At 48.6% G+C, this 24,819-nt stretch overlaps 1 protein-coding gene across 10 annotated transcripts in view; it reads left to right on the top strand.

The window, feature by feature from the left end:
- Cux1 (cut like homeobox 1) overlaps window positions 1-24,819 on the top strand; it is a 308,986-nt gene that overhangs the window by 130,137 nt on the left and 154,030 nt on the right. For all 10 annotated transcript variants that reach the window (XM_021651492.2, XM_021651491.2, XM_060367899.1 and 7 more), the window contains exon 3: window positions 16,145-16,192. In XM_021651492.2, the coding sequence (XP_021507167.1) occupies window positions 16,145-16,192 (48 nt within the window). The remainder of the gene's footprint in view (window positions 1-16,144; window positions 16,193-24,819) is intronic.

Raw genomic sequence — 24,819 nt, 5'->3', positions numbered from 1 at the left:
TCCCCGACTTCAGCTCTGGAGTCCTGGGATTACAGTCGGGTAAGTTCACACAGTTCTGGCGATCAGCCTAGTGCCTCCTGCACACGAGGCAAGCGCTCTACCGACTGAGCCGTGCTCCCACTCAGGATGCCAGGCTTGGGAGAGTCTTGTGTGTGCATAGTCTTCGCCACCCTGATCACAAGATGGAAAATGGCCACATCATAACCGCAGGTCAGTGTCCTCAGCACTGGAGCTCAAGCTGACCTCAAATTCATGATCCTCCTGCCTCAGGCTCCTGAGTGCTCAGGTGACAGGTTTGCACCACCGTGCTGACTAAGCCTTGGTTCCTTTTGAGTCTCAGGGAGCCCTCGGTGGACTTAGCTGCCTGGGCCATGGACTGTTTGCTACATGGGAAAATAAGAAAACAAAAGTAGGAGGCAAGACTGATAAGCCCTCTTCGCTGTGTCGTCGCTGGTTGGACTCCCAGGAGGTGCAGCTGGGGTCGTGAAGAGCTGCTAGCCACCCCACCTGCTGGAAGGTGGGGACAGGCCAGAGAATTATTCCCTTCTATCTGCAAGTTTACCTCTATAGAAATCATTGACTGAATGCATGAACGGGGCATTTTCTTGGCTAATTCCAAGGTTTTTTTTTCTGGCTTGGCTCGTTAGTTTGGGAAGGGTTGTTTTGTTGGTTAGGTTCGTCACTTGGGCTTTTGTCGCTCTGACGGGATCTTTGGCACCCTAGGCTGGCCTCAAACCTTGAACTCTCAGCTCTCCTTCCTCAACCTTTCCAGTGCTGGGAATGTAGGTGTTTACCACATGTTCGGCTTATGTAGAGCTACAAACTGAACACAGGGCTACGCCATGCCAGGAAAGTCCTCTACCAGCTTAGCTACACCTCTAGCCCTTATCTCGGTCATTCTGCAAATATTTTGTCACTTAATGTAGGGAATAGGTAAAAAATAAGCCCCACCAACCACAGATTTTCAGACCATTCCTGAGTGTGTGGCACAAAACATAGTGGGGGTGGGGCATTGCTCAGGTGAGGCTATCTTTGAGTCCTTACTGCCCTGTGCTGTTCTCTTTTGGGGTCGCTGGAATGTAAACAGTTAGCCCTGTGACTCTAACCTTATTCAAACACTTAGACATGCAAACACTGTGCAGCCCAGGCTTGATGGGTTTAGGTACTGTGCTTGGCTGGTGCATAGTCTTACATTCCAGAGTCGTAGATGGGGAAACTCTGAAGAGAGGTGATAAGGTTTGGAAACTGAAGCGCTAGTCAAGGAAGGCTGCAAGCAAGTGACCTATATTAGCCGTATATGGTAAGAGCAGAAAGTCTGGGTAGCTGCTTTTGACAACTCTGACTTCCCTATGACTCAGCCAGCCTGGCGGCTCTGGACAGCACACTGAAGCCTTCCACTGAGTTTCCTTGCTAAACTGTTTGACTGTACAGACGCCAGGCTGAGTACTCAAGAAAGTCTCGAGACTGCCTGTAGCCTACTCTGGCTTAAGAGGCGCAGAAGAGGTGCCAAGAGGAATTCCAAAAGTATTTGTCGTTCCCCTCCCTCTTTGAGCCGGTTTCTCTAGGTAGCCCCGGCTTGCGTAGAGCCGTGGTCCTTCCAGCTCACCAACGCTCCAGTTTATAGGCATTGCCACCACACCTGTCTCCAGAAGCACTTCGGCCATTTTCTCTGTAGATGGTGCCCTTTTTCTTTAGGCTTTTTGTTTACTTGCTTTTGTTTTTGTTTTTTGAGACAGGGTTTTTCTGTGTAGCCTTGGCTTTCCTAGAACTTCATCTGTGCCTCAAACTCTGCCTCCAAGTGCTGGGAGTAAAGGTCCGCTCAGCACCCAGCTTCTTCACGCCCTTTTAAATAGCTCTTTATGTGGTTACACCCCATGCCTTCGCGTTCTGCAACTATAATAGGACAGAGATTGAAAATATTGAAGGTAAATTTCTCATCTGTATTGAATGTGCAAAGATTTTTGCTGAGTAGTCCCTAGATGACACAGGGTAACAGCTGGAAATGCCCGGTGTTACTGTGGCAAGTATTGCAAGTCACCTAGGGAACACCAGCCTTGATGCCCTCAGTGAAAGGCTGAGGACATGGTGGTAGAGCGTTTTTCTATCATGGCTGAGTTCTTGAGTTCCATCCCCAAAACCTCCACAAAGTAGAGATCAAACTTGAGAGGCCACACAGTGGGTATGAGCGGTTCTGTGTACATACTGTGCCATTTTCTCTAAGGGACCTCAGCATCCACAGGTGAGCTGTCAGGGGTGCAGGGACAATGAGGCAGTGTAGTCTGAGCGCTGCAGACCAGCGCATAGGGAGTCATGGAGATTGAACTTAGCATGTCCTAGACTGTGTACCTTTTCTCTCCACACTTGGCTCCCATAGCCTTCAGCTCCCTAGTCTGGGAGTTTTCTGAGGGTGCCTGCTGAGTAACATGGATGGAACTGAGGAGCAGGTTCTTGGAGGTCCCCACAGGGACTTTCTCCGATAGGGTGGGATTGACTTTCCTTCCGAGCAGCATGCAGCACTCAGGGTGAGGCCCAGGGGCAGGGTGCTTCATTCCTGCTGAAGACTTGGCTTCGCCTCCTGTGGTAGGTGTGGAGACCTGCAGGGCACTTCTGGGCATTTTCAGACAGTTTCAAGAGCTGCTCTCAAAGATTTCCATCCCTTAGCTGCCGTGGTTCATCAGACATTTTGTAGGCCATCCATGTGGCATAAAGAATTCCATCTAGAAATTATGGTCTGCGATTCCTGTGCTAGGAGCTGGCTCTGTTATTTTCCGTAAGAAATGAGAATAGAAGGGGAAAGGGGAAAGCCATGTGCAGACAGACCTCGTTCGGATTAATCTCTGTGGACTTGCCGGTGTACAGGGGCCACTGGGCACCTAGTTAGGATCTAGCCTTTTTTTGATCCTGTTTAGTAAGCGTTGTGTCAGCAAGAAGATTTGCTCATCTTTTATTATTAATTACTCCTGAGCAGCTCTGTGAAGCTACTGAATATTAATAAATAGTGTGTGTCCATGATTAAGCTCGGACAAAAGACACCGCCTGCATCTCTTCCTTTTAGAGAGTGATGTCCATGTGAATGATGGGTAAAACCAAGGCCAGGCTTTCAGACGAGGGAGCAGTGGGGGTGGGGACCAGGTCTGACTCTCAGCGAGAGTTTGTTTGATGGGTTGTTTCTGTGAGTATTAAGGATTGAACCCAGGGCTCTGGCAAAACTGCAAAACAGTTCTTAGACGGAGTTTTATCCATTGCTCCTCACTGGGGGATTCTAGACAAGTGTTCTGCTGAGCTGTGCCTCAGTCTTTAAGTCTCTCTCTCTCTCTCTCACACACACACACACACACACACACCATGGCCTGTCTTCATTTTGACATTTGTCTGCTGAATATTGACACCCGTCAGTTCACACTGCAGCTGTGTAGGGACATCCTTGCTCCTTAGGTGTTGGTTTGTGGTGTTTCGAATCTTCTCCACTGTCTCCTGAGACTTGTCCTCTGATGATAAAAGTGGGGTTGCTCGTTGTAGGTATTTGCATACGGCACAAGGAAGAGAGAATGAAATCAGCCTTATCTTAAAATGGAGTATTAGCACGTAGCTTTCAGGCCTGTATAACCTTCTGATACTGTGACATCATAATCTACAGAGTTCAGCTTGAAAATAAGTTGTGAAATAAGTAAATATGTTTTAAAACTCAGTGTTTTAAGGAAATGTATGATTTTGCATTGGGTTCATGGCATGTTGGGCGTGGTTTGTTATCTTCACTGTCTGATTTTTTTAGGATTATTACCCATTTTAAAACAGTTCGGGAGCTGAAGAGGTGGCTCAACAGTTAACAGCAATTGATGCTCTTCCAGAGGGCTTTTCCCAGCACCATATCAGATGGCTCACGACAGCCAATAAGTCCAGTTCCAGGGGATGCAACATTTTCCCATCTCGAGGCACCTGCATGCATGTGTACAAACATGAATGAGAATGCCCCGTAGGCCCACGTTCCAGTGCTCGGTCTTTGGTAGTGGAACTGTTGGAGATGGATTGGGGGTGGCCTTGTTGGAGGGAGTGTGTCACTGGGCTGTGAGATCTCAGGAGACTCCTGCCATTCCCAGTGTCTCTGTCTCTTGCTTGCAGTTTTGAGATGTGAGCTCTCCGTTGTCCCAGCTGCCTTCACTCCACCATAGCAGTCTCTAACCCTCGGGAACCATAAACCAGTAAATATTTTCCTTTATAAGCTGCATTTTTAGTTCTGTCTTATCACGGGAGTAGAAAAGTAACTAATACAACATGTGAATCTAAATAAAGATGAAATCAAATACTTTGGGTTATGTTGTATAGGAGGCTTGGGGACTTAGGTGTTTTTTGTTGTTGTTGTTGTTTGTTTTTTGTTACTATAAGGTCTCACGTAACCCAGGCTTCTCTGAAACTTGTTATATAACAGAGGCTGGCTTTAAATGCTTCTATCTTCCTACTTCTAGCTCCTAGATACTGGGATTACAGGTATGCCAGCTTCTGGCTGGCAGTATTGGCCTTGTGCAGGGTTGTGCTGTGTTCCCCAGCAGACATCTGTTGAAGTGAAGTTGGCGTCAGGCCTGTACCCCAGCAGCTTTTTGCCTAGTATGCATAAAGCCTGTGTTCTGTCCCTAGCACCATTTACACAAAGTGTGGTTGTCACATGCCATAACCGCAGAACTCAGGAGGTAGAGATGAGTAGAATCGGAGGGTCATCCTTGCCTGCAGAGTGAGCTTGAAGTCAGCTGGAGCTATAGGAGACTCTGGCTCAGAAACAAAGACAAGTGGGAGCTGCTCATTTGATGTAACCATATTTGCTGTTTTTTTGAAAAATAATTTCATCAATTTCCAAGTATGCTACTGTCTTGTAAAACTAGCTTGATCGTTAGTAATTCCATTGTGGAATCTAAAGGGTTTCCCTGCCCTAAACCCTGCCTAATCGTACTGTGCACAAGTTACTTCCATGTCTGGTTACTCTGACCAGATTCCTAGAAGCAGAAATCTAAGCTGGGGATAATCTGCACTTTGATTGTAAAAACGCCATTTGTTTGGATGTTAGCAGGGTTCAGAGTCCTAAATAAATTATACAAGAGGTATGTCCGCTGAGAAGGGTCATGCTTCCTGACTGGTTCCTGAAACAACGCTGGTGAAAAAGGTGCCTTACAGCCTGTATGTTGCCCAGCTCTTGAGTCAGCTTTCAGAGTCACCTGCTAGCCAGCCTAGGAAGAACGTCTTTGCTCATTCACCCAGCGTATTCCTTGACTTACTCAGCAAAGAGCCCTGAAGTCTGCCGCAGGCCATGAGGCGCTGCACGGGGAGGGCCCAGGGCTCTCGGCTCTCACGGCGACCTCTCGAACGGTCGCTGAAGAAAATGTGTGGAACTTGTAAACCCTTTGGTCTTTGGTAAACGCACAGCAGTAGTTTGATAATTCTGGAGAACAGGTAGAAGCTTAGCTATGACCATCTGTTTGGAAAGTGGCCCAGAAGAGGTTGCAGAAGTAGTTGTGTTGGTGAAGGGCTTCCCAGCAGGGACGGGCCCCTGATTTGATCCACACTAGCAGCAGCAGCGGACAGGTGCGGCGGTGCACACTGATAACCCTAGCACTGGAGAGATGAGCTTGCTGGGTCCTTGGGGCTCATCGACCTGCCAGCCTGGCCTGATGGTAAACTCCGGGCCAATAAAAGACTGTCTCAAAAACAAGGCAAATAGCACCTAAATGATGACAGCTGACCTCCCACAATCCACCGTGTACCTATACATACATACATACACGCAAAACAAATACACCCTGAGAGAAGAAAAAGAGAAAGCTGAAGAATATTAAAAATCAGCCTGAAATGCAAGCGAGACCAACTCACTTGGAGAACAGGTCACAGGGGCCTGACCCCTGTCTGCCAGGCTGTCTGCGCATGTGCCAACTCTACCCAAGGGTTTGGGAGGTAGGCAGGGACAGGCCAGTGTTTCCCAGACCCTCTCAATGAGGTGCCAGGCTAAACCTCTGACTTCCTGTCTGTGTTGCATGTAGGCCCTCAGAGTGGAAACATGGTCTCGAGCTCCCAACAGCCATTAGTTCTCAGATGAAATAGTCATTTCTCAGCAGTTTGTTTCCTTCACATTGAAAAAATAGGGGCTAGGCTGTGGCTCAGTCAGAGTGGAGCTGTGGCTCAAGAGTGCTGGCCTTGCATGTGCAATGCACCAGGTTCCATGATCAGGCGTAGTAGGAGCACTGTCATCCCAGGAGGGGAAACCGCAGGTCAGGAGTTCCACGTTATCTTTGGCTAAATAGTGTGCTTGAGGCCAGCAGGAGCCATATCAAGACACTGTCTTTGGAAAGAGAGGAGGGAAACAGGCACCAGTGTTGACCATGTTAGAGATGAATACGAAAGTCTGTAACAGCACTGGAGGAAGGTTATTAGAGGTTCTAGGAAACTCTGCTTTGGAGGAAGTGTGTGGAAATGGCAAAAGAGCAAGTAGTGTGAGCCTAGTGGACTTACTCCAGGGTCTTGAGGAAGCCAGTGGTTCTCGGTCTTCTAATGCTGCGACCTCTAATACAGCTCCTCATGGTGTGGCGACCCCAACAAGCACATTGTTTTGTTGCTACTTCACAACTGTAATTTTGCTGCTGTTATGAATCGTAACGTACATATCCCTGGAAATTGAGGTTTGCTAAAGGGGTTGCAACCCACAAAGTTGAGAATCGCTGATCTAAATGAACCTTTGCCTTCCAACACTTGGGTTCAGCAATAGGCCAAGCAGCTGCCCTGCACTCACTAGTCATTCTGTTACAGTGTGACACCCAGAACCATCCCCTTCTCCTTGATCTGTTTCTCCTCAGATTGTGAGTTAGACACAGATGACCCTGGATCTTCAGCCAGGAAGTGGGGCAGAGCTGCTGCTGCTGGGGAACTCAGTGTCTCTGTCCTTTATGTCCTCACTGACTTTCCGACTTTAGCCCAGGAGCCCTGCCCCTGACCCCCACACCTTCTCCAGCCTCTAAGCTGCCCTTCCATCGCCCAGTGTCACAGTGCTGCAGACACATCCATCACATCTGAAACTTTCCACCAGGACACAGGATGCTCTAAATGGAGCAGAGAAATTTAAATGGGAAGAAATTATAGCATGAGCGGTTTCTCCTTCTCAAGATAATCTTATTTAATAACCAAAACCTCACAAAGATGTACATTTTATCCCTAGACAAAGGCAATGTGGCAGGGTCTGCATCGTGGTAATTACATGTTTGGGTTTTCATTCTTTCTTTAAAGTAGGTTTCTATTATTTCAGTTTAGGAAAAAGACCATTCATCTGTTCCATTGCTGGGTGGCCTATCCACTGTGAAAATAGGTCAAGAACCGTAATCTAACTCGACTGCTGATAAATAATTAAAGCTAATGGAATTTTCGCAAATCTGTGAACTAAATTCTCTGAGATGCAGCCAGGCTATACTGGATGCTGGTGTACAGAGAGGTTGTTGTTTTTTTTTTTTTAACACCCCAGTTTAAATGCATTTAAAACCACCCCTCCATCTCACAGAGGCTGGAAAGGGTATGTGTTCATCTGTAAAAGCAGCCGAAAGCTTGAAACCCCGTCAAGAGCCACGCCATTCACCTCCAGATGATGAGATGAGAAGTGAAGGTTCCTGTGTCCTGGGACAAAGGGAAACTTCCCTTTTCACCAGAGTCGCTTTAACTTAAGCTCGGCAATCGAAGTGTCATAGAGAGTGCCTTGTCTGTAAGAGCCTCAGCCTGGAGGCTGAGGAGACGGCTCCGTTGGTAGAGTGCTCGCCACGCTCCGGAACTCGTGGTAAAAAGTTGGCTGTGGTGGCTCGTGCCTGCAGTCCCAGTGCTGAGGGGGTATAGGCGGGAGGATCAGCAAGCTCCAGGATTACCAAGAGGCCTCCACAGATAAGGCAGAGTGAATAAGGAAGACATCTACCCACTTCTTGGCCGCCACATACATAAACTTCACAGCTGGCCCGGGCTCTTCGCTCTCTTGATAAGGGAATCGCAGGTGTGGTAAATGATCCCGGGAGTGAGTGCTTGGAGCTCGGTTCCCTTCAGAGGGAACCCTGCTGCTGGCCATCCTCAGGAGCTGAGCCGATACGCATGGAGGTGGCTGTGGGGACCGGCAGCAACTTTGCTCTTTACTGTTTAGTGGTCCAGGCCGGTAACCCCAGCACTCAGGTGGAAGCAGGATCATAAGTTGGAGGCCAGCATGAGCTGCATCATAAGACCCTGCCTGCCTGCCTGCCTGCGTGCGTGCGTGCGTGCGTGCGTGCGTGTGTGTGTGTGTTATACATAGAAGAAAAAAAAAAGAAACCCAAGAAGGAAAATGGGAGGAGGGCATTTTTTGGTTACTTTTAAGGGAGGATTGATTTGCTGTTGCTTTGTCAAGAAGCTGTACTCTGTTAGAGGGCTGTATTGACTTTGTATGCACTCTTCTTTCTTGTATTTATAAACACTGAATTCACAGTTCTGAAACGAAATAGAAATGTCTAGATTTAAAAAAAAAAAAATAGTCCACTCAAATTGCCCCTTCGTATCTTCCAAATGTCCTAGAATCTGAGTTTTTTTGTTTTTCTTTCTTTTCTGTTTGTCTGCTTCCTCCCTCCCTCCCTCCTTCCCTCCCTCCCTCCTTCCCTCCTTCCCTCCCTTCCGTCCTTCCCTCCCTCCCTCCCTCTCTCCTTTCTTCCGAGTTTTGTGTATCCTAGGCTGGTTTGGAGTTCACCATGAACTCCTGATCCTCCTGGCTCCATCCAGGTTTACCTCGTGTGTGACCAGCAAGTGCTAGGCTTAGAGGGGTGCATCATCACACCTGGCTTATGTGGTGCCAGGGATGGAGCTAGGCGGGCACTCTGCCAACTGAGCTCCATTCCTAGCTGTGCTTTCCATGTTTTTAGAGAATGCCCCCTAGCACAGGAACTAGAGCCCACTCCTTCTCTATCAGGTCGCTCCAGTAGTCGTCATGCACTGACTCATGAGTCAGGTGGCAGTGGGGACAGCAGCAGGGCTGTAGAGCAGCTGCCTGGCTGTGCCGTCCAGAGCAGAGGAAGGGGCCTGGAGACTGTATGTCAGGACTGGAATGAGAGCCCAGGCCTTACCCTCAGCCACTTTCAGAGGAGAAGAGGACCCAGTGATGTAAGACACATCAGCCATTTCTGCTTCCTCTTCTCAGGTTCTTGTTCTCCCAGAGAAGCTGGGCGTCCTGGGAGCCATAAACTTGATGTCTCACTAAAGCAAAGCCTCCTAGTAAACTGAGTGGCTGTGAATTCCCTTCTCCCTCTCTTTTTTCCCTCTCCGTTTCATCTTCTTCTTCCCTCTTTCCTTTCCTCTTCTTCCCTTTCCTTTCCTTTCCTTTCCTTTCCTTTCCCTTTTCCCTTTTCCCTTTTCCCTTCTTTTCCCTTTCCTTCCTTCCTTTTTTTTTTTTTTTTTTTTTTTAAAGGCAGGGTTTCTTGTAGCTAAGGCCTGGCTTCAGTGCTTAGGTATCTAGGGTAACCTTAAACTGGTCCTCTTGCCCCACCTCCTGCGTGCTGGAGTGCAGGTATGCCCTGCAGCCGAGCTGCTGGCCAGCAGACCTGGAGCGAGACAGGCTCCGTGACAAGGAGCAGCATCCCCAGCCGCCAAGCAGTCTCCCCTGTGTTGGTTTGGTTTTGAGATTGGTTTCACCATCTACCCTAGGCTGACCTCACCTGCCTCAGCTTCCCTCGTCCTCAGATTACAGGCGTGCGATATGCTGTAAACCATTACGCCTGCTGTAAATGAATGACTGACCAAGTGCTGGCAAGCAAATCCATCCTTGCCGCTCTTCACCACAGAGCTTTCCACCAAATGGCATCACTTCCCCCGGGGAACACAAAGTCCCCATCCGTTATCACTTTCCCTAGGATGGGCAGGATAGCCAGGGCAGGTACCTATGTGCTGGATCCCATAACTCCGTCATTCCTAGGTGAACCTGCCAATTGGTAATTTCCACTGACTAGTTCAAAGGCCATGGCTTCCCAGGGTAGCCCTGAGCACTCTCTTCCTCTCGCAGCCAGTCCTGTGACTGCTTAGCAGAAGGCTTGGTGTGTCTTGGAGAAAGAATAGTTGTTCTGGTTCAGATATTCAGACAAGCAGCCCCACCTCTGCTGCCCTCCTTCCTCCCACAGTCAGCTGTATCCACAACCCTGTAGTACACACCTCGGAAGACCAGGGCCCTGTGCCCTCCCCGAGGTAGGAGCTACTGCGTAGTTGTCCACTTCAGACTCGGGGTGAGTGTGATAATGAACAATCAAATAGGAAAGCACTTGTTTCTCTCCCTGCGGTTTAGAATGATGATGTGTCTTGATTTGATGGCATCGGTTTTAATGGAGTATTTGATATTTAAAAATGCGCTTTGGGGACTGGAGAGGTAGCTTAGCGTTTAAAAGCAATGGGTGCTCTTTGAAGGACCTGGCTTCAGGCAACTTCATCGTCAGGACATTTGGTGCCATCCTCTGGCTTCCTCAGGCACCAAGACACATGGTACACTGACAATATATATCAAAGCACCCACACCCCGGCTGTTCTGGACTAACTCTGTAGACCAGGCTGCCTCAAACGCACAGAGATCTGCCTGCCCCTGCCTCCCGAGTGCCGGGATTAAAGGCGTGAACCACCACGGCCCATCCTATAAAAATAAGTTTTAAAATGTGCTTTAAACACATACTTAAGGCATTTTCCTTATGAAAAAAAATTATTGTATTGTCTGTGTATATGTGTGTGGAAGAGTCTCTTTCTCTGTCTCTGTGAGTGTGTGTGTGTGTGTGTGTGTGTGTGTGTGTGTGTGTGTGTGTGTAAGAACTTGCAGAGTTAATTCTTTACTTCTGTCACGCAAACTCTGGAGTTGAGCAGGCTGTCAGGCTTGGCAGCAAGCTCATTTACCTGCCATCTCCTGGCTCTCTGAGACATTTTTCTGTCAGAATATCCTTGGTGGGGTGTGGATGAAGGTTCCTGGAGAACCCCGGCGCTACCCACCTTCTTTTTGATATAAGGTCTCTGTCCTGCTTTGAGGCTTTGATAGTCAAAGCTTTTTATGGAGCCATAAGGAAATGGTGTTTTCCAGTCCTGTGTGGCATGTCACATCCTCACCCTGAATATTTCTGAGGGTCCTGTGTGCAGATCAGCCTTCTATTTTACCTGCGTTAAACCCCACCACCCCAGCATTCACCAAGACACAGGAAGAAAATGTGAACTGAAATTAAGAAGAGAGAGGTAACCCTGAACAGGGCAAATCTGTGTCTAGACAGGACACCTAAGCAAGAGGCATGTTGGGTAGGAGCAGACAGATGTCACAAGTCCACAAAGAGGGGACAGAGCCTTCCAGTGACCACTGTGGGACCTCACAGAAACAAAAAGCCCAGGCCCATAACGTGAGGGCCAGTGATACGTGCTTGCGCGCGCGCACACACACACACACACACACACACTCACACACACACTCACACACACTCACACACACTCACACTCACACACACTCACACACACTCACACACACACACTCACACTCACACACACTCACACACACACTCACACACACTCACACTCACACACACTCACACACACACTCACACACACACTCACACTCACACACACTCACACACACACACACACTCACACACACACTCACACACACTCACACACACACACACTCACACACACTCACACACACACACTCACTCACACACACACTCACACACACTCACACTCACACACACTCACACACACACTCACACACTCACACACACTCACACACACTCACACACTCACACACACTCACACACACACACACACACTCACACACACACACACACACACACTCACACTCACACACACTCATACCTCCTAAGTGCAGCTGAACATAGGCCATTCTTTGTGTTTTGTCTCTTTTCACTGTGAGCCAGAATGACTGCCTCTGGAATATTTTTTGAAGATTTATTTATTTTATTATTGGTGTATGTGAGTGTTTTGTATATGTGTGCATGTCTGATGCACACAGAAGGCTTCAGATGTCCTGGGACTGGAGTGAAAAATGGTTGTGAGCCGCCGTGTGGGTGCTGGGAATAGACCATCATCTGGTAGCAGCTTTTAACTGATGAGCCAACGTTCTGGCCAGAATCATGAAACTCATCTGTACATACAAGTGTGTCTGGTGATGCCAACAGCTTCTTGCTGAATATCCAGGGGAGAGGCAAAAACAAAACAAAAAACATTTTGGCCTTTCTTTTCCAATCGACCATTTAAAGTAATCACTGCAAGGGCATCACTAACTGTAAAAATGTATTTAGTATGTGTATATACGTGGGCGTGCTGTAGCGGTCAGGCAGCAGCCTTTGCCATTCCTCAGGAACTTTCCATCCTGCCTGAGACAGGTCTCTAACTAGCATGTGAGGCTCAGGGATTCAGCTGGGCTGACCAGCCCGCTGTCCCCAAGGACCCTCTGTGCCCAGGTTTTCCCAGGCTCTAGGGGTCAACCTCAGGGCCTCATGGTTGGTTGCACAGCTGACTGAGTGAGCTGTCCCCCACCACAGGGCATCACTTTCTAGGATTAAGTTTTGCTTTTTGTTCAGTGAGTGGTACAAGATGGAACAAAATTGATTCCACTGGAAAACCCATAACTCGGTTAAGATTCAACTCTGTTGTCAGGACCTGTACACGTGTCAGCAACTCGTTCGAGGGTGGTTTCAGTCAACTTGAACCACCTTTCCTCAGTTGGCAGTTGTCACGAAGGGTGTACATTGATGGTGACCCCAGACCAGAAGTGGCAGACTGTGGTCTCAGTGGCTGTCTAGAACATAGAGGGCACCATGCTCTAAAAAGAGGATAAACCACTTCCCGTCCGTGCTGGCTGAGGGCGACAGAATCCTGTGGGCCAGAACTGAGCAGCTTTGAATCTCTCTCCTCAGTTTAGTAACAAACCAGATAATATTTGCAGGCGGCAGATTGAGATAAGGCATTCCTCAAACTGCCAAGAAACAAAATTAGAACAAGTGACTTTTAGCTGATGGCTTGATGGCATCTGTGTCAGTGTGTGTGATGTCTGAACATAGAGTCTTTTCTTTCCCCATCAGCCATCGAGTCTAGGGGTACACGTGCACCTGTGTGTAGACAGAGGCACATCTGCCTTTAGTATCAAAAAGGTTGCTTCAGGGACTGGGGCTGTGGCCCAGTGACAAAGCCTTGGATTCTATTCCCAAAGCAAATCAGTGAGGCATGGCGGTACAGTGCTGTAATCTCAGCATTCAGGAGATAGAGGAAGGAGGATTGAGTTCAAAACCAGCGAGATCTTGTTTCTAATGATAACAATAATGATGATAATAATAATGAGATGTGCCACTCTCTGGCCTTCCCGTTAGAGGCTGCAGAGGGTGGGCTGGAGAGCCCAGCAGCTCCTTGGCTCAGGCCCACACTGACTGGAAGCCCTGCCCACTTCCTGTTCTCTGCTGCTCTGGACCCTTCGCTTCTGCCACCCTGTCCTCTCACCCAGCTTCTCTTGGTCCCCGAATGAGGCTTTGTGAGAGAGGACCTGGCTGGCGTAGCTTGGGCTGCCCTTGTGCTTGTGATCCCCCTGAATCAGCCTCCCTTGTTCTGGGATTTATAAGCACAGGTCACCACGCTTGGCTTTCACAAGCCATCATCATGTTGCTCTTTAGTGGCTACTGCACCATTTCCATGCTTGTGGTGACTTGATGCTTCACACAGTCTCAGCCTAGTGTGAGCAGAGGGAGAGAGAGAGCTGAGTTCCATGCAGAGCCTCACTTGTCCAGCTCCATGACCTTATATAAATTCCCTTCTCTTTCTCAGCCACAGACATCTTCTGTTCAGTGTTCTAGTCCAGAGTGTTGATGGGTCACCAGGCAAAGGTTAGGTGCTGCTGGTGCCCAGCACAGACTGGACATTTAGCTCAGGCCTGGCCCTTTTCCTCCCGGTCCTTCCCATGGTTCTTTAACTAAACATTGTACACATTTGCTGTGGCAGCTTCCAAACCTACTCCAGCTCTCTCTGTTCCCTCTGCTAAATTTAGTCTTTCCTTGATCCCTTAGCTCTCAGCTTTCTGTAGAAGCGACACCGCTCCCTCTGTTCAGCTTTGGATCCCCCTGGCTCTCTCAGTGTTCGTCAAAGCCTCTTTAACCTCTCCTGCTGTCCATCAGGATGGGGACTTGCCATCCCTGACTCTCCCACATAGCAGAGTACTAATTTGCAAATGTATCTTTGGCCTGAGCTGCCCACCTTGGAAGCAGTCAACCAGCTGTGGCAAAGGTTATGGGCCTATGTCTCCTCCCACTGAGCCATCAGTAAATACCCAGTATGCTAAGACTTAAGAGTGAAGTGATTGTGAAATATCAGAGAGACACAGAGAACTTTCATTCATATGTAGACTGACCTTGAACTTCTGAGATTTCCACCTTTACTGCCCAAGCGCTGGGATTAAAAGTGTGCTCCTCTACATCCAGTTCTCTTTAAAAGTAGAGCTTGAGGCTGGAGAGCCAGCTCGATGGATAAAAGTGCTTGCTGTTCTTGCAGGGAAGGACCAGGGTTCTGTTCACAGGTGCCATACAACCACCTGTAACTCTAGTTCCAAGTGATCCTGCCCCGTCCACGGGTCTGTGGGCATCTGAGCCACCTGGTGCATCTAAACACACTTGGGAGCAAAGATATACACGTGAGTAAAAGTAACCTTTAGCTGTCTACCTCCATGCTTACACACACACACACACACACACACACACACACACACACACGTTGGGCTGTGTAATTCCAGTACATGGGAGTGGAGGTTCAAGGTCTTCCTGAGGTACAGTTAGTTCCTGGCCAGCCTGGGTTACCTGAGCCCTTGTCTCAAACACCAAACAAAACTCAAGAAACACAAATCTTTCTTCTGTCGTCGTTTGTTTTTATCTCTTTGCCCTTTACTGTTAGATTTTCATCCTGTTTTTCTGGGATGGGCAGAGGGCGGGACAGAAGAGTGTTTTATTCCCTATTGCTGCCATCTGCTTAGAACAACAGGAGTAATCACCTGACCCCATTGGAGGGTGGGAATCCAGGACAGGATTTACGAGGTGGACACGGAGGTGCCAGCAAACGCTGCATTCCTTCCAGAGCTTTGGGGAGGTCTGGTCCCAGCCTGCGCCAGCCCTGCCAGGCTCTACTTGTCCTCTGGCCAGGACCCTACGTCTCCCACCTTCCCACTCTCTGCTCTTTTGAGTCCTTTTCTGACCCTCTTGTACCGACTCCTGTGCTGAGGACATCGGCCCCACCCAGATGGCCCAAGATTGTCTCCCTGACCCATGACCATTACTGTAACCACAGCTGCAGTGTCCTTTATTGTGCAAACTCATGTCTTCACGGGTCTCAGGGTATCTTTGGGGGCTGTTGTTCTCCCCAGCTAGCAGTGTTTGGGGGGGGAGGGAGGGAGGGGGGGAGGGAGGGAGGAAGGAAGAAAACCTGTGTAGAAACAGAGAGAATCATCGAATTGAGGAGCAAAAGCTGTAGGTTTCTCCAAAAATGGTGACACCATGTGAGCGGCAGCCCTCGGGGCACTGTAGCTGAGGAGCGGGGCAGCGGGTAGAGTGTCTCGCCGTGTGGACACGAGGGCCTGGGTCTGCCCTCAGCACCACAAAAAGCCAGCTGCGTGGGGCCATGTGTTTGTAGTCAGTGTTGGAAGGCAGAGACAGGCAGATCCCTCCATCCTCCCTGGCAGACAGCTTCCCTGAACCACTAAGCTGTGAGCCAGTGAGAGACCCTGCCTCCAAAAGCAAGCGGAGAACAATTGAGGAAGACACCAACTCCTGGCCTCCACGAGGACACGTGCACACGTCCACGTAAACAAGAACACGCAACACGTGTCAGGAGCTGCGCTGTCCCATGTCATCCTAAGTCAGTCAGGAGCTGCGCTGTCCCATGTCATCCTAAGTCAGTCAGGAGCTGCGCTGTCCCATGTCATCCTAAGTCAGGAGCTGCGCTGTCCCATGTCATCCTAAGTCAGTCAGGAGCTGCGCTGTCCCATGTCATCCTAAGTCAGGCTCTCATTTTGTGGCTTTCTGTGGCGATCCTCTGCCGGGCCTTTGTGGGAAGCCTAACTCTTCTTCTTTTTTCTTTCCTTCAATGGCTGTCTCCTGACCTCTCCACCCAGGATTTGCGCAAGCAGGTAGCACCACTGCTCAAGAGCTTCCAAGGGGAGGTAAGTAAGCCTTATGTTCAACTTATACTCACGCCCCCTTCTGTCGCTGGTTACTTTCTTTTCTGCCATGTCAAACATACCTGACTACAGCAACATAAGGAAGGAGGGTTACTGTGGCCCGAAGTGTAAGGGACACAGTCCACTGTGGCCGTGAGGCTGCTGGTCACTTCCTCAGTCAGGAAGCAGAGAGATGGATGCTGGTAAGAGGCCAAGGAAATGGGACCAAATGTCACTGATGGCTTAAAACTCTGGAGCATAGCCTCCTACTTCCTGAGACAGCCTTCCATTCTCCACCTTCCCTGATGCCTCAAGGGACACCTCCCTCTCACCCACAGACAGGCTGTTAAGATGAAAGTAGATCAGAAATGCCTTTAGAAGAAGCCAATAATAACTGTTGTCTTTGATTGAAAAGTTTGAAATTTTATAATCATAACGATTACATGTAATTATTATGGCAAAGTCATCAAATTTAACTCACATTGAAATTAGATTGATTGATTGCTGTACTTAATTTTCTGTTTCACAAGCCCAGACAATTAATTGGGAACGGGAGTTAACCTCAGTGTTCAATCCAATTTGAAGCATGTTCTGCTCCAACAGTAATTTGAACAATCCTTCACAGCCAGGCCTAGTGGAACACTCTTGTAATCCACCCAGCACTCAGGAGACTGAGACAGGAGGATTTTGTTTAATGTCTCAGCTGCATAGTTGAATCCCAGTTCAGCCTATGCTTTATGGCAAGACTTTGTCTAAAGCAAAGCACCTTGTGCCTGCAAAGCTCAAGTCTCCCCGGGACTGCAGTCATGCTTGGTCATGAGCCACCATGCAGGTGCTGGGAATGGAACTCTGGTCCTCTCCAAGAGCAACAAGTGTCCTTAGCTAACCCAAGCCATCTCCCAACCCGTAGTGTTTTTAATCTGCTGAAGCTATATTTCTCCACTTTATTCTTAACATTGTCGTCGTCTTTTTTATTTATTAGTAAAAAGCTTATTAGCTGTGTGAGTTACCCTTTTAAAGAGCCAACCTTGAATACGTTTCTTTGGAGTGCTTTTTCATATTTCTCTTTCCATCTCTCTATCCTGAATTGTAATTAATTGTGTTTATTATCCTTTGTGAACACATACTGTTGTATTTTTTCAAAGCTGCTGCTTTTCTAACCAGACCTTGAATTTTTACCTGAGAAGATTTTCCCCAGTTTCCACACTAGTGCTGCCTAAGCCAGTAGCTCCTTGGCCTTGCGCAGTCTAGGACATGGCCTCCCCAGAGCTCAGAGAACCTGGAAGAGAGCAGATTTTAGACATTTTCATAGCAGGGAGCACACTGATTGGCTCAGCCAAGCCATCACAGTCGGTATAGGTCAGTGAGCATGAAGCTCCCCCTGAACTTATGGGGCTCACCTGCAAAGCATAGGTGAGAACCCTGGGTGGCCCCAGAGCAGACCCCCTGCTGAAAACGTTCACGCCAAATGAACAACAGCGTCCCCATAGCTACGATGGGCTCTCAGCTCCATCAGAGACACAGTCTCTGTCTAGTACTTCCTGAAACTGCAAGGCCACATGCCATCAGAGCAGAATTCTATGCAAACATCTGGGAAATACAAGAGGAAGTGACTGAGGATGCAGTGGCTCCCACCGTCTTTCTGGGAGGGAGCACCAGTTCGCAGGCTTCATCTTCAGGCCCGTGAAAGCCGCCTTGATGAAGATGATGGCACTGGCGCCAGGAGCTTCGCAGCCCACAGCACACAGCACACACCGTTCTCTCTGACCCCTAGAAAACAGCCGGCAGTTCCTGACTGACCCTTGTGAGGCTGCCGCAACCTTGATGTCAGAGCCACACAACAAGGAAAGCCTCAGTTGTAAGTAGTTAATTCAGGGGCCCTAAGAAGCCTACGTGGAGGCAGCTAGGCATGGCAACTCCTAAGACACTGTCACATTTAACAGCAGATGCTTGCGGGCCTGCTACTGTAGAACATGACCAGGTGAGTGGAGAATTGCCAGTTCACTAACTTTAAGAAAAAATGTTGATAGTGTTTTATTCGTGAGGGCTGGAGAGATGTCCCCGTGGCTAAGCGCTCGTTGCTCTTGTGAAGGATGGGGTTCAGCACCCACAAGGCATCTCGCTACCATCTATCTGTCTCTCGTTCCAGGAGATAAAGAGTTCTCTTCTCCCCTCCACAGGTACCAGGCATACATGGTATAGGGACATAATCTCAGGCACACAGGTGCATGCATAAAACAAATAACTGTAAAATTTTTTAAATGATTAAACAAAAACTACCAGCAAACTAGAATTAGAGAGAACCATTTTTAACCTTGGAAAAAAATTACTATGTAATTCTAGTAGCGGTCATCAAAATTATTTGTTAAAAACAAATTTCTTTACAACGAAGGATAGGGACATGGCTCAGTGGCCGAGAGCTTGCCCGCATCCCCTGGGGAGGGGCAGGGCTACATATGGCCCAGTGGGAGAGCTCTTTCATGGGTTTTGGGCACCAAACAAGACAAATAGAAAATAAGTAAAGCTAAACTTACCCCTGAAGACAAATTCAAAATTTGGAAATAATAAACCAGAGGATGACAACCTAAGTTGTGCATAGATGGAGTCCATGGCCAGACGAAGGCTGCAGCATTTTGTCACAGCCCTCCCAACACAGAACTGCTCCGAGTTTGCTGTGACCCCTGTCTGTGTCTGTATATTTGCAATGTTTGTTTGTGCTTACAGAGCAAAAGCTGCATGGCTTTAGTTTGCTTGGTTTGTTAGACAGGGTCTAATATAGCCTTATCCCCATATAGCCAGCCTTAGTTTCCTGGTCCCACTTTCCAAATGTTGGGTAAAAACCAGGGACTCTTGCATGCGAGGCAAGTGGTCTCCTCACTGAGCCGCACATCCCAGGCCTCATGCTCAGTTTTCCCAGGGAAACATGGGTACTCAGGTAAAGCTGTAGACTTAGACAAGCTGACAAGGAAGGCAGAGTGTCCACCATGGAACTGTGCCTGGTCCAGGGATGGAAGAAGGAGTAATATCTTTCCTGCCCATCGCAGAGTTGGTGGGCGAAGGCCTGTAACAACAGAGCTGTGAGGGAAAAGGTTTACATCGCTAGTGAGTGCTTCCTTCAGAGATACCAACCAGAGCTGGCACAGGAGGTGCAGACTCCCCGGACAGCCTGCACAGCAGGGCGAATGGAGGCTAGCCTCCACTACATAGTAAAAGCTTGTTTAAAACAGCTGAGCACATTTATTATATGCAGTGTTTCTTCATGCAGAATTATATGTTATGTAATATGTATGTTACATATTATATATTGTTATAAATGTGGTATTTTCTTGTTTTTGTTTTATATGGGGTTATATCTGGCCAAGCTAACTGGCTACATACCCAGTAATCCCAGTACTTGGAAGGTAGAAGCAGGAGTATTAGAAGTTCAAGGCCATCCTTAGGTACACAACAGATTTAAGACCAGACTGGGGACATGAAACCTTGCCACAAAAACAACTAATTTTTTAGTGGATAGAGTTTCTCTGTGCAGCCCTGGCTATCCTGGAACTCACACTGTACACCAGGCTGGCCCCAAACTAACAGAGATTCTCCTGCCTCTGTCTCTCAAGTGCTGGGGTTAAAGGCGTGTGCCCAGCAGGATGGATGGATGGATGGATGGATGGATGGATAGATAGATAGATAGATAGATAAAGGATCAGGGACATCAGAGGTACTTACAAGTTTAAAGCCAATGTCCTTAGTAGGACCTGCAGAGAGCCCCTTTGTGCACTGGGGAAACTCCAGGTTCAACACCCAAGGGCCCGCTATCCTACTGTGCCGCCCTCCAACCCGGCCCTGCACCACCAACCTTTCTTACCCTGCCAGCCAGCCTCGAACTCTGAACCTCTCTGCAGTATTGGAAGGGACCATTGTGGTTAAGGTGGCAATGGGCTGGGTGCATTTTAATGATCTTAGAGCGAAACCCCAAGGCCCAGCCAGCACAGGGTCCTCCCAGAGGTTGGCTGGGTGATGGCTCAATTAGAGGCACAGGACTGCTGAGGCGAGTGGGCCAGCGCTGTAATTGAAAGCACATTTTCTTCTCCGTAGCTGCAGCTGGTTTAGCTCTGCTCATGCAGAAAAGGATATAACCTTGCATAACATAGGAAATGAACGGTTGAGAGAGAAGCCAAATTCAATTTTAGTCAGATATGTTGAGGCCGAGCCCATGATCTATGGGAGCCCAGGCGAGCAGCGCACATGTGGGAAGGAGCGCACTCAGCACTCTATTAATCACGGCCGCCCGCCTGGCGCTGCCGCCCCTGTGTGCAGGGGGCTGCTGCGCCCCGCTCCTCCTCGGCGCTGGAGAGCAGCCAGGCACTCCAGAAGTTAACCTCTTAAAGACCCGGAGCTGCTTTCTGTTGAATAAATGTAATTTTGTGGTCAGAAATAAATGCTTGTGATGTAGCAGGGAGCTTTGAAAACAACAGTGAGCCAAAGCTATTACAAATTGCTCCGTGTTGGGGAAGTCAACAGCACACATCAAAATTCCTCGTGTAAGGCAAATTGATTTCGGCCCAGAGCTCTGCAGCTATTCAATAAAAGTCCTATTAAACCATTGTGTGTAATGAACAATCCAGAGCAAATCTAATATTTTCAGAGGGTAATTATTTTTAACGTCCTCTCGGTAGCCATCACTAGATTTCTTGGATGTTTACAGTGGTGGTGTGCTCTCTTCAACTGGTGTTTGGCCTCTGAGCTGGAAACCCCTCTGCATCTGGCTTCCAGCTGCCTAACAGGCACCTGGCAGCCTTCTTGTGCCTGGAGTTAAGTGAGGGCCAGCCCTGCCCCTCCAAGAGCGTGTCTCCTGGAGCCAGGCACACAGGAGATACCTGAGAAGTTTTGTTGAGTCAGCCTAGAGACAAAGGGAGCTTCAAAAGCATGAGGGAGGATGGTGGAATATTGCTGCTTGCTTAGAACCTCAGGAGCAGAGGACAGTGGCCTGAGACGAGGAAGTCAGGTCCTGTGTGGTCCAGAGACCCATGTCAGAGCCCAGGGGAACCATGACAGACCTGGCACCTTAGGATATGTCTTTTTACTTCAGCTCCTTGACCATGTGGAAACCAGACTCATTACTGCTTATTGATTGACAGCAAGCGAGGCTCTACCCGGGCTCAGCTCATGGTGGAGTTGTGATCCTGCCTTACCAAGTCACAGCTCAAAGGCAAAGTCAGCTTGTTGGTTCTTTGCTTCCGTGATAGCTGTGTGCCAGTCCAAACGCAAACTATACCTTGATCTGTAATGGAGATAGAGTAATGCAGACACTGTCTTCACAGAGTTTGATGGCTAGTGAGTTCTGTGTCCCATGTTACCCAGTGCTTGGTGCATAGCAGGCTCTCATTAGATAAAGGGTGCAAGGGACAGGGATGACTATAGAGGAATGGCTGAGGTTGGGTGAGGCCACATGAGTGCATTGGGTACATGGGTTTGTGGGTGAGGTCCTGAGTAGGTGAATTTATATGGGTGACGATGGATGGATGGAGGGATGGATGGATGGATATGGGTAAAGGGTGATGGCTAGGTGAAGGGCATGGATGGATGGAAATGGGAGAGAGTAGACAGACTGATGAATAGGGTAGATGGATATTGGTAGGTAGGGAGATGATAACTGAATGCATGGCTAGATGGATTGGAAGAGTTTTTGGAAGAAGTGGTTGGATGTTTGGATAGGTGAATGGGTGAAAGGGGTTGGGTAGATGGATAATACAGCAAATAGATGGAGGGTGGTGGGTGGATGGGGATGGCTGAATGACTTGATAGATTAAATAGGAATGAATAGGTGATTAAGTGAAAGTACACAAAATGAAATAAATAGATGGATAATTGAATGCATGGGTATTGGCAAGGATGCATGGATCAGATAGAACAGTGGTATTCTGGTTTGTTTTCTGTTGCTGTTGTAACCACCGTGACCTGAAGGAACCTGGAGAGGAAAGGGTTTCATCTCACAGCTTGCAGTCCGTCATAACGGGAATCTGTCATAGGCTTTTGCCTACTTTATTGGGTTCTTATATCTACTACCTTCTCCACCCAATACCTTCCAACCTCCCAACACCAGGTAGAAAGAAAGTTAGAGGGGAAAGAAGGTGTAGACCTCTTTAGACTACTTCCTGCTGATCAAGGGCATTGAGTTTCTTGGGGCAAATTTGACCTTTGCCAACAGGATATCCAATTTCTTCTACTCATCTCTTTGCACATGACCACTTGACAAACCGCAACAAACTGCAGCATCAGGGGGAGCAGCAGTCCCCTTCTTTGGAGAGCTGCCCTCCACCTCCGTTCTTCTTGGGGCTCTGGCATTTATAAGAGTCCCAAGAATAAATGTAAACGATCCTCAGCTGGTAAAACCACACTGTCCCAGAGCATGAGACAAATCAGAGTTAGTGGCTGTGGACAAACTGAAGCAGTCCCATATCCCAAGATTAAAACAGATATGTCTTAGGAAAAGGTATGTCCACGTGTTCATTAGATTTTCCCACTGACTCAGTGCAGTCGTTCCTTGTATGAGACTAACATCAAGGATCAGATGGCCAAAATGTTGGGTTTTCAGAATGAATTTATAAAGGGAACACTTAGAGATTTGGTAAGTGGCTGGGGTGTGGTTCAGATTCTAGAGTACCTACCTGCCTAGAATCCCCTGTGAGGGGCTGGGGTGTGGTTCAGATTCTAGAGTACCTACCTGCCTAGAATCCCCAGTGAGGGGCTGGGGGTGTGGCTCAGTGGTAGAACACCTGCCTAGAATTCCCCAGTGAGGGGCTGGGGTGTGATTCAGATTCTAGAGTACCTACCTGCCTAGAATCCCCAGTGAGGGGCTGGGGTGTGGCTCAGTGGTAGAGCCCCTGCCTAGAATCCCCCAGTGAGGGGCTGGGGTGTGGCTCAGTGGTGGAACTCCTGCCTAGAATCCCCCAGTGAGGGACTGGGGTGTGGCTTAGTGGTAGAGCCCCTGCCTAGAATCCCCCAGTGAGGGGCTGGGGTGTGGCTCAGTGGTGGAACTCCTGCCTAGAATCCCCCAGTGAGGGACTGGGGTGTGGCTTAGTGGTAGAGCCCCTGCCTAGAATCCCCCAGTGAGGGGCTGGGGTGTGGCTCAGTGGTGGAACTCCTGCCTAGAATCCCCCAGTGAGGGGCTGGGGTGTGGCTCAGTGATAGAGCCCCTGCCTAGAATCCCCAGTGAGGGGCTGGGGTGTGGCTCAGTGGTAGAGCCCCTGCCTAGAATCCCCCAGTGAGGGGCTGGGGTGTGGCTCAGTGGTGGAACTCCTGCCTAGAATCCCCCAGTGAGGGGCTGGGGTGTGGCTCAGTGATAGAGCCCCTGCCTAGAATCCCCAGTGAGGGGCTGGGGTGTGGCTCAGTGGTAGAGCCCCTGCCTAGAATCCCCCAGTGAGGGGCTGGGGTGTGGCTTAGTGGTGGAGCCCCTGCCTAGAATTCCCCAGTGAGGGGCTGGGTGTGGCTCAGTGGTAGAGCACCTGCCTAGAATCCCCCAGTGAGGGGCTGGGGTGTGGCTTAGTGGTAGAGCCTACCATGTATAAAGTTACGAGTTCCCTCCCAGCACTTGCAAATTAAAGCAGGCTTTCTGCCAGTAGATGGTCACATTGCTCTTGTCAGACAGTAGGTCATCATGATGTGTTTCTTGCTGCCTCTTCTCACCCTTCCCTGGTCTATAGGATTTTCCTTACGCCAATGCCACAGTCTTGGTTAACGTGGTTTGTGGTAATTTGTCAAGTGGGAAATGTGAATCTTCCAACTTTTTCCAGTTTGAAGACTTTTTTTTTTTTTTTTTTCCTGTTTGGGGCCCTTGCACTTCCACACAGATTTCATGATCAGTCTTTCATTTTCAGCGATGAAGCCAGCTGGGATTTTGGAATGCAATGCATTGAATCTGTAAATCAGCTTTGTGGCTATTACCATTGTCATAGTATTAAGTCTCCAATTGAGCAAAGACCTCCATTTAATTAGTGTCCATTTAATGTTTTATGGTTTTCAGAGTAAATTTTACGTTTCCTTCTTTTAGTTTTTTTATTCTTTGACAGTTTTATATATGTTTACAATGTATCTTTCAATATTGTTGTTGTTGTTGTTTCTATTACTCTGGAGATATCTCTCATCATTTCATTGTGGCTGGCCTGGAGCTCATTGTTTGTTTGTTTGAGAAAGGGTCTTTCGAGCTGGAGAGGTGCTCAAAGGTTAAGAACACTTGCTGTTCTTCCAAAGGTCCTGAGTCCAATTCCCAGTAACCACTTGGTGGCTCACACCATCTATAGTGAGATCTGGTGTGCAGGCAGAATGCTGTATAAATAATAAATAAGTAGTCTTAAGAGAGAGGGAGGGAGAGGGTCTCTCACTCTAAAGCTTTGGCCCTTACCATCAGCCCTAGCTCTAAAGGAGAATGACTCTCTCTGGACATCAGCGAGGGTGGAGCATGTGCCCTCTTCCCACCCATGCTGGAGTGTTGATTGGGTTGATCTTGAGCAGGCAGCCATAACTGCTCTGAGCTCAGAAGCCCCGCCCAAGCTGGGATGTCAGTCGGGTTGATCTTGATCAGGCAACCATAACTTCCCTGAGCTCAGAAGCCCAAGCTGGGATGTCGATTGGGTTGGCCC

Source organism: Meriones unguiculatus, chromosome 15, assembly GCF_030254825.1.
Source record: "Meriones unguiculatus strain TT.TT164.6M chromosome 15, Bangor_MerUng_6.1, whole genome shotgun sequence".
In the NCBI taxonomy this organism is placed as follows: domain Eukaryota; kingdom Metazoa; phylum Chordata; class Mammalia; order Rodentia; family Muridae; genus Meriones; species Meriones unguiculatus.
The sequence above is the reverse complement of the archived record's forward strand: the minus strand, read 5'-3'. Positions and strand labels throughout refer to the sequence as shown.